The sequence below is a fragment of the Podarcis liolepis genome (genome assembly GCF_965112155.1).
Source record: "Podarcis liolepis genome assembly, chromosome: 8".
NCBI lineage: Eukaryota > Metazoa > Chordata > Lepidosauria > Squamata > Lacertidae > Podarcis > Podarcis liolepis.
The window spans coordinates 2,065,240-2,075,262 of record NC_139560.1 but is presented as its reverse complement, the minus strand read 5'-3'; the positions used below and the strand labels follow the sequence as shown (position 1 = coordinate 2,075,262).

General features: G+C 54.2%; 1 protein-coding gene across 1 annotated transcript; it reads right to left on the bottom strand.

Annotated features, from left to right (window-relative positions):
- Positions 1-1,679: 1,679 nt before the first annotated feature.
- LOC310713073 (uncharacterized protein) lies at positions 1,680-9,663 on the bottom strand. The gene is made up of 3 exons (XM_083516796.1): positions 9,529-9,663; positions 7,707-7,791; positions 1,680-3,396 (listed from the first exon to the last, which is right to left on the bottom strand). The coding sequence occupies exon 3, from the start codon at positions 3,393-3,395 to the stop codon at positions 1,836-1,838; it is 1,560 nt and encodes a 519-aa protein (XP_083372922.1). The 5' UTR covers position 3,396; positions 7,707-7,791; positions 9,529-9,663; the 3' UTR covers positions 1,680-1,835.
- Positions 9,664-10,023: the final 360 nt, after the last annotated feature.

Below are 10,023 nucleotides of genomic sequence, written 5' to 3'. Positions count from 1 at the left end.
GGAAGGCCAGCTACTCCATATCTCCCCCACCCTCTGGATCAGACCATATCCAGGCCAGAGAGAGCCAAGAGCAAAAAATGGCACATGCAGAATTATCATACAGGGAGGAGAGGTATTGAACTGCCTGCTTTTGCCAACTACCCCATAAATCAACTTTCTGCTTGCCCATTTCAAGCCTGGAAGATCAGCCCAGGGCAGACTTCACCCACCTGCTGCCCTCCATATGTTTTGTACTACAACTCCCATCAACTGGGGCTGTTGGGAGTTGTAGTACAAAGCACCAGGTTGGCAAAGGCTGGCATAGGCCACAATGAACTTGGAAAGTCTTCAGGGTGCCACAAGACTCCGTGTCGATGTTGCTTTGTGCTGTAGCAAAGAGTCCACCCTCACTTTCCAGTATAAATGCAGCACTCAATTGTGACTTGCGTGTAATCTTGTAGCACCTGGATTTCTCCACTGTTAACATCTATCACCGGTTCTCCCGCCAAGGAAGGAAGGAAGGAACCCTGCAGTCTGTGTGCAAACCTAAAAATTGCGGGTCTGTGACCCTTTCTGGGCAGCTCCTTTGAATTCTTGTCTCCCACCCCAAGGGGTCATGAGAGGATACTTTAAAGGATGCAACTGGCTTCCCTCTACAGTGGGAAAAGCACTCTGGTTGCAATGGCAAAAGCCAGCATTGCAGTCCCTGAAAACAGGCTTCTTGGGTACAGCTGGCTATCCAGGTCTTTTGGGAATCTCACTTCTGTTAGCATTATCACCACCAACAGCCCTTCAGCTGAAGGCTCCAGGGTGTGACTTACAGCATGTAAAAAACAAGTAATTGCCACCCAGAAAGTACACTTAGAATTGGAACGTTCATGGCACCATAGTGTGATGGCCTCGGACTCAGAACCTGAGGAGTCTTGGTCTGCACCAGATCCTCTGCCTCAGGCGGCATCTGAACCTAGTCTGGGGCCTGATTCTGAAGAGCCCCAGTCTGCACGGGTTCCCCTGCAACAAACCCCAGCTGGGCCGAGTCAAGGGCTGAGCCTGCCCTGGCTCCAGATTCGGGTATTCCCTCGTTGCCTTCAGCTGGGCCATCGCTTACAGCTGCTCCACTACCGGTTAGGTCAGGGGAGGCTGAGGCGGCCCCTGGGTCTAGTAACCCACCGACGTCTCTCGAGCTGCAGAGACTGAGGTCTGAGAGAAGGAGAGACCTGAGTACTCGCAGGAGGAGTGCTCGCCTTCGGGCGAAACAGGGAGGTGAGTCGCCAGGGGATCAGGACCGGCCATAAGGCTACGGGACCCCGCCCCAGGTTGTGGTAGCAACATTGCCGCTTGCTGGAATCTGCCTGAGACCCTGTGCCTGACCTAGCCTGGTTTCCTGCCTTGGCCCTGTTGGACTGACTCATGGAATCCTTGGATTTGGGACTGGACCTGGACCGCGTTGCTCGGGTTAACCCCGGGCCCAGCACACACAGAAATGTAGTGTTGGAAGGGGCCCCAAGCATCATCACCCCCCTGCAATGCAGGAATCAAAGCCAGCAAATGTCTTCCAGTTGTCAACTTTCAGGGCCTGGTTCCTGTCCACTCCCTGCTTTGGCAGAACACAATTGGTCCTCATTTTGCCAGTTCCAGTTCCCTCCCAGCAATACTTGAAATTCTAGGTTCTACCACGTTTACATGACTTTTCCGAAAGGTTTGTAATTAGGATTTATTTATTGGGATGTAAGCTCGTTTGCTTGTACTAGGAAGGAGAAGGCTGCAGTGGGAACAGCCATCCAGTGACGACCACCAGCCTGCCCGCCCCTCCCGATCGGGCTCCCACTGGGCCCCGTATTCTTAAGGGCCGGGTGTCACTCAGTGTCTCCCTCACTCAGCACTCCGGCCTCGATGAGGTACAGCCTGGTCCTGTAGCCCCGATAGGCGGACTGGATCTTGATGGCAGCTTCCTGCTGTTGGCGCAAGATCTGCCGTGCCCTCCAACCCCTCCAGAAGGCCTGGATGAGGGTTGCTGCCCGCGCCACCTGCCACATCTGCTTCCGTGTCTTGAACACCCGCTTCTGGCCCTCGCCCATCCGGCGGGCATAGTAGTTCTCATAAAGCCATTCGGAGGTCCCCGCGCTGGGTGCTCCCTGTTGGTTGAGGCTGGTGGAGGAGAGGCTCCGCGCTGTGTTGCGGTCCCGCGTGGGACGGGCAGACGAATGGCCCGTGGAATAGCGCTGGCTCAGGCCTCCGTGATCCCGGCCCTGCCTCCGCGGCTGGTCTTCAGACGCTATGCTCTGGTTCCCGGGGTAATAGGCCCTGGGGCCCATCTGGTAGGACACATGGGACCCGTAAGGCTCAGGCCTGGCAGGCGACTGTGACCCTCTCGACCTGGGAGCCGGGCTCTTCCTCCTGGTGGACGCAGGCCGGGCGTGCCCCTCGCACTCGCTGTCGTCCATGTCTGATTCGGAGGGCGGGCCCTTGCCAACCCCCACCAGGACGCGCACAGTGGTGCATCTCCCACAGCGGGGGCACGACTTGGGCTCCGAGCGCTCTCTCTCCCTGGCTCCTGGCTGCTCTCTTTCCCTGAATTCGGGGCGCTCCCTTTCCCGGAATTGCAGGTGCTCTCTCCTGCCTCCCCCCGGGTGCTCCCTCGCGTGTGACGACTGAGTCCGAGGGACCTTGCTCGCCCATTCCTCAGGGTCTCCCACGAGACACTTGCGCCAGTGCTTCCTGGGGTAGGGGCCCACCCAAGAGGAGCTCCCGGGCATGTAGCTGGGCTGCCCATAGTAGGTCCCTCTCGGGCCGGGCCGGTGGGCAGGGCGTTGTGGCATCTGCGCCAGCTCCTGCCGGGTGCGGTAGCCCCTCCAGTGCGCCTGGATAGTCGTGGCTGCCCGCCTGCACTCTGCGAGGGCCTGCCGGGTCTTGTAGCCCCGGTAGTGTGCCTGGATGATGATCGTAGCTTGCTCTTTGTCCATCTCTGGGCCCCCCCAGGACCTGCTCCCCTCGTTGAAGGAGGCCAGGGAGGGTGTCGTCCTCCTCCTCGTCGTTGTTCTCCTCCTCCTCCTCTCAACCCGATGCTCCTGCCTATACCCTTGCCACGAGGGCATCTGCTCCCGCTGCAGGGCCGCGTACTCCCGGGTGATGAAGTGCCTCCACGCGGCCTGGATGACCGAGGCGGCAGCGTGTTCCCGAAGGACGCGCCTCCGCACCAGGTAGCCTCGCCACGTGGCCTGGATGGTGGTGGCTGCCTTGTCCATGAGCATGTCTAGCTCGTCCACCAGGAAGGAGGAGCGGTGGCGGGAGCGGCTCGTGCTCCGGGCACGCACCCTGGCCAGGTGGGGGTCGTGGTAGGGCTCCTCATTGTCGTCCTCGTCCTCCCCGCTCTGGGAATTGTAGGGGCACCAAAGGTGGTCCTCGTAGGTCTCCATCCTGGAAGGGGCGGAAAGGGCAGGCATCAGGCAGAGACCAGAATCCCTGCCCCATTTTGGGCCTCAGGTGAGGTCCCAGGGTGGACGGATTGTCTCCTCTCCACCCTGCTCCATTTTAGGGGGATACCCTTCCACTTTGTGACCTCTTTCCCCTAGAATTGCCCGTGTTTCTGTTGGCTTTTAATCTCACCTCAAAGATGCTTTCCTCCTCTCCCCATCACTGTAAATGTGCCACTCTTGTCCTCAAAGCTCCTCAGAATGGCTTCCTTTCCCATCCACCTCAGCTTCAAGCTTCTAGTCAAAGACCTCTACCATGCAGCCCCTAACTATAATTTCTCTGCATCTCCCCTGAAATTTGCCCCCTGCTGTTAACTCATTGGTCTCTCATGCTCCCCTTCCCATCATCAAGCCTTCTACCTAACAACGTCTGAAGAGCATCCGTCTAGTCCAGCATCCTGTTCTCACTGTGACCCAAAGAACCTAGATAGACTGTTTCTGGAGCTGGAGGTTCCATAAGGACATAACAGCCTGGCTGCTGGATCTTGCCAATGGCCCATCTAGTCAACCTCTTTTTCTTACAGCAGCCACCCAGATGCCCCTTATGGGAAACCCACAACTGGGATTCAAACACACAAGAACACTCTCTTCCAGCAATTAGCCATCATGGCTAGTAGTCACTGATAGCCCTCTCCTCCTTGGATTTGTCTAATCTTTTAAATCCACCCAGGATGGTGGCCATCACTGCCTCTTGTGGGAGGGAGTTCCGCAGGTTAACTGTGAGCTGCCTGAAGAAGGGCCTTTATCTGTCCTGAATCTCCCAACATTCAGCTTCTGCCATGGGTGTGGATGCACTTCCGCAAGTACACACAGACACAAACCACACAAAATTTGCCCAGCAGTTCCCTGTTAGTGTTAAAAGTCTTTGGAAAAGCCACACTTGGGCACTGCTCTCTGCCAGAGGAAGGTGGCCATAAATATATATTTTCAATAAATAAAGTTAAATGATAAGTTTTCACAGTAGGTAAAGGTAAAGGGACCCCTGACCATTAGGTCCAGTCGTGGCCGACTCTGGGGTTGGGGCGCTCATCTCGCTTTACTGGCCGAGGGAGCCGGCGTACAGCTTCCGGGTCATGTGGCCAGCATGACTAAGCCGCTTCTGGCGAACCAGAGCAGCGCACGGAAACGCTGCTTACCTTCCCACTGGAGCAGTACCTATTTATCTACTTGCACTTTGACGTGCTTTTGAACTGCTAGGTTGGCAGGAGCAGGGACCGAGCAATGGGAGCTCACCCCGTCGCAGGGATTCGAACCGCCAACCCTCTGATTGGCAAGTCCTAGGCTCTGTGGTTTAACCCACAGTGCCACCCGCGTCCCCTCACAGTAGCTGCCAACATTCCTTGCACCTCAGACTCGGTGTCTCTGAGCACAGGCAGATTGCCTCCCCCACCCCAGCAAAAAGGAGCTTAAAATAAAAAGTTTCAAAGATACAAAGCAACTTAAAAACAACAACTTTGTGTACCGTATTTTTCGCCCCATAAGACGCACTTTTTCCCCTCCAAAAATGAAGGGGAAATCGGGGTGCGTCTTATGGGGCGAATGCCTGCAAGCCTCGCGTGCCCGGCAGGAGGTCCCACCGGGTCCGCGAGGCTTGGGGCGGCAGCGGACTGCTTGCGCGCACCGAGAAGCTTGGGGCGGGCTGAGCTCAGCTGGCCCCAAGCTTCTAGGTGCGCGCAAGCAGTCCGCTGCCGCCCCAAGCCTCGCGCACCCCGTGGGACCTCCTGCCGGGTGCGCGAGGCTTGGGGCGGCAGCGGACTGCTTGCGCGCACCTAGAAGCTTGGGGCCAGCTGAGCTCAGCACGCCCCAAGCTCCTGGTGTAGCGCAGTGATCCGCTAGCCCTGGGAGAGCCCCGTGGCTCTCCCAGGGCTAGCGGACTGCTTGCCGGCACGCAGAAGCTTTGGGCGCGCTGACCTCAGCTTGCCCCAAGCTTCTGGATTAGCGCAGGGGTCCGCTAGCCCTGGGAGAGGCGCCCGGCTCTCCCACGCTAGCGGAGACCTTGCCGGCACGCAGAAGCTTGGGGCGCGCTGAGCTCCGCACGCCCCAAGCTCTTGGTGTAGCGCAGCGCACCTGGGGGGGGAAATAAATTTTTTTTCCTTTATTTCCCCCCCAAAAATCTAGGTGCGTCTTATGGGCCGGTGCGTCTTATGGGGCGAAAAATACGGTATTTAGTACCTCTGAGCAGGTACAGACTGCTCCCTTCTGAAGGTTTTCATAAAAGCCATCTTCAGAAATCTGAAGGGACATTACATGGAAGATGGAGCCAGTGGGATCCGAACCAGCCGATTCAAGTTTCAGGAAAGGAGATTTTGATTAAACTTGCTGAGGGCGAGAGCTGCTTGACAGTAGAACGGACTCCCTTGGCCATTTATTTGGAGATTTTAAAGCAGAGGTCGGATTTTTGCATTTCAGGGGGCTGGACTAGAATAGATGACCCAATGCTATGCTTCCACTGTTAGATGCACCTTGGAGTACATAAATGAAATAAATAATGCCATTTCTCTCCCCACCCGCTGCCACCCTGCAGCTTGGCACCAGTCTATTCTGGTACCTAGCCAGGAGGGGAACAAAATGCGGGAACAGTTCCACTCCTTACGTGCTGATGGACACAGCTGCGAGAGTCAGCCAGGACAGAAGGACTGGCAGCCTTCAGGATGAGCAAAAGGGAAAGGAATGGAGTCTTGGCAGGCCTGCGGGGAACGATGCGGATGTTTGGTGGATTGCTTGCCTGTTGCAGAATGTAGATCCAAAACAGGCCTGGGGGAACTTCCTTTTCTCCCGGGGGCCACATTCCCTCCTGGACGACTGTCCGAGGGCCGAATGCTAGTGGTGGGCAGGGTCTTAAGCAAACGTGGGTGGAGAAGGGAACATAACCATTTTAACTTTGTAGAAGAGGATGGTTTCTATGCTCAGCTCACACCCTGCTCCCTGGGTGTCACCTAGGCCATCCAGAGCCATTACCTATGAATTTGATTGCACCTTCCAGCCAGGCAAAAGCCCTCAAGGAAGATGAGATTCAAGGTGTTTGGCCTGGGAAAGAGGATCATAGAATTCTCAAGTTTGGAAGAGACTCCAGCGGTCATCTAGCTCAACTAATAATAGTAATAATAATAACAACAATAATTTATTATTTATACCCCACCCATCTGGCTGTGTTTCCCCAGCCACTCTGGGCGGCTTCCAACAGAACACTAAAATACAATAACCTATTAAACATTAAAAGCTTCCCTAAACAGGGCTGCCTTCAGATGTCTTCTAAAAGTCTGGTAGTTATTTTTCTCTTTGACATCTGGTGGGAGGGCGTTCCACAGGGCGGGCCCCACCACCGAGAAGGCCCTCTGCCTGCTTCCCTGTAACTTGGCTTCTTGCAGCGAGGGAACCGCCAGAAGGCCCTTGGAGCTGGACCTCAGTGTCCGGGAAGAATGATGGGGGTGGTGACGCTCCCTCAGATATACTGGACTGAGGCTGTTTAGGGCTTTCAAGGTCAACACCAACACTTTGACTTGTGCTCGGAAACGTGCTGGGAGCCAATGTAGGTCTTTCTGACCGGTGTTATGTGGTCTTGGCGGCCACTCCCAGTCACCAGTCTAGCTGCCGCATTCTGGATTAGTTGTAGTTTCCAGGTCACCTTCAAAGGTAGCCCCACGTAGAGCGCATTGAAGTAGTCCAAGCGGGAGATAACCAGAGCATGCGCCACTCTGGCAAGACAGTCTGCGGGCAGGTAGGGTCTCAGCCTGCGTACCAGGTGGAGTTGGTAGACAGCTGCCCTGGACACAGAATTGACCTGCACCTCCATGGACAGCTGTGAGTCCAGAAGGTGCCCCATTCAGGACCAGGGAGTCCTCCATACCTGCCCGCCCCCTGTCCCCCCAAAACAGTAATTCTGTCTTGTCAGGGAATCTCAGCTAAAGAATCCCTGGCAGGGGGCCATCCCACCTCTTTCCAAGGGAGTCCATTCCGCAGCTGAATAATAATAATTATTATAATTTCATTGTTTTTTTTTATAAAGAGCTCTTACTGCCAGGAAGTTCTTCCTAATGTTTAGTCAGAATCCCTTTTCTTGGAATTTGAATCCACCGATTAGGGTCCTTCCCTTCTGAGCAGCAGAAAACAAACTTGCTGGCTGGGGTAGGAGGTGTAGCCTGCAGAGAGTTTCTCAGGGGCCAGAGAGAGGGGCCGGGAGGGCCGGATTGCCTCCCTCCTTCCCACCTCACCCCCCTCCATAGGGCAGGGGTAAAAGGGATGGTGGTCTATTACCTTTCTCAGGCAACCATGTCAGCTCTGCCACCTTGATCGTGCCTCTTTGCAGCTGCCTCCGGTTAGGCATAGGGCTGGATATACCCTACGGCGAGAGAAGCTGTTTACAGCATCACAAGATAAACACACACACACACAGCCACAGCCCGGCTGAGGCTGGTGTGAGGCTTGGTCCACCTCATCCAGAGGGCACTGGGTTGGGGAAGGCTGGCCTAGATAATTTCATCCAAGGCTTCCTGCAGCTGCCTCACCTCAACCCTCTCCATCAACTACCCAAGAAAAGCAACCGGTTGCTAGATTAGCTCAGGCTGGGCAGTCTTGTTTAAGAAACAGAAATGGCCCCTCCTCTTTCAGAAGACGTCAGAAAAGCTTGCTGGATCAGGCCAGTGATCTACCTAGCCCAGCCTCCTGTTCTCACAGTGGCCAGCCAGGAGCCTGCAGGATAATTAATAATAATAATTTATTATTTGTACCCCGCCCATCTGGCTGGGTATCCCCAGCCACTCTGGGCGGCTTCCAACAAAGATTTAAAATACATTAAAATGTCACACATTAAAAACTTCCCTAAGCAGGGCTGCTTTCAGATTTCTTCTAAATGTTAGGTAGTTGTTTATCTCTTTGACATCTGATGGGAGGGCGTTCCACAGGGCAGGTGCCACCACCGAGAAGGCCCTCTGCCTGGTTCCCTGTGACTTGGCTTCTCGCAGCGAGGGAACCACCAGAAGGCCCTCGGCGCTGGACCTCAGTGTCCGGGCAGAACGATGGGGGTGGAGACGCTCTTTCAAGTCTACTGGGCCAAGGCCATTTAGGGCTTTAAAGGTCAACCCGCAAGAAGGATTCAAGCACAAGGGCAACTCTCCCCTCCTGCCATTTCCAGCAACTGGCATTCAGAAGCATTGCTGCCTACAACTGTGAAGGGAGAGCAGAGCCATCAGGGCTAGGAGCCATCTGTAGCCCCCTCCTCCATGAATTTGTTCAGTCCTCTTTTTTAGCCATCCAGGTTGGTGGCCATCTCTGCTTCCTGTGGCAGGGAGTTCCACAGTTTAACTCCGCACTGCATGAAAGACTTTTATCTGTCCTGAACCTCCCAATGTTCAGTTTCCTTGGATGTCTGCAAGTTTTTGGTGTTATGAGAGGGAGGCAAACGTTTCTCTCTCCACTTCCTCCATGCTGTGCAGCATTTTATAAACTTTGCCTCTGACTCCCCTTTTCTCTAAACTAAAAAGTCCCAAATGCGGCAACCTTTCTTCACAGAGGAGTTGCTCTACAATGTCCTTTTTGAGGTGAGGCGATTGCATAACGACACATTCCCCAAATTTCCATCTCCCAGACAGGAACTGTCCAACCTTGCAACCAAAACTCCCTTGCTATGAAGGTGATCCCAGAACCTGCCTTTTCTAATACTACTACTACTACTAATAATAATAATAATAATTTTTAATATATATCCCGCCCTCCCCAGCCAAGGCCAGGCTCAGAGCGCCCAGATTAGCTCAGAGCTAATGCTGCACACCTGCCAATATTTATTTTATTTTAGCCCATACTTTTCAAGTAATTATGGTTTTAAACACAGCCCACTGGGAATCAAAGAGGCAAGCCACAGGGATGCTGAACCTCTGCACATCTACAGCAGCTGATGTTGGGAGTTTGGGTGCCTAGTGGGTCTGGCTATGGGTTTTTGGAAGGCCAGACTGTGCACAACTTGACAAAGGAGAACTAAAATGGTGGGTGGCCAAGTTGGGAGACAGCGGTGCTCCCTTGCCTTGAATCCAGGTGAACCGTATCCATTTCTGTTCCCACAGGAAGCCTCTTTGTGCCATACCTATATACAGACGGCAGCTCCCATGCACAGCCTGTTCTCTCCCTTCTGCAGGACCTTCCAGCCACCTCTTACATGGGCCGAGAAATTCTGGGGGCTCCCAACATCACATGCTGACATCACTACAATTGTGGCATCATGGCCTGTGGGCAGCCAATCACAGGCGGTTGGGTGGGGGGAGCCTTTGGCAGCACAAGTTGGAAGTGGGAGCATCCAGTCTGCTTCCTGGGTTCTTCACAGGTGTGTGGCCCATTCACACCTTGACAAAAACACATTTTGGAGGGGAGATCCTTCCTAGTGCTGCTCCTACTGATTTGTTTTGCTCAAGGCCAGGGAAGGTTTAAGCATCAATTGCTGGCAAATTGCAAAGGTTATAAAGCAGTGCATTGGAGATCTTGATTTGCCTTCCCTCTCAATGAGAAAAGACTTCTTCATCTGAAGAAGTGTGCATGCACACGAAAGCTCATACCAAGAACTAACTTAGTTGGTCTTTAAGGT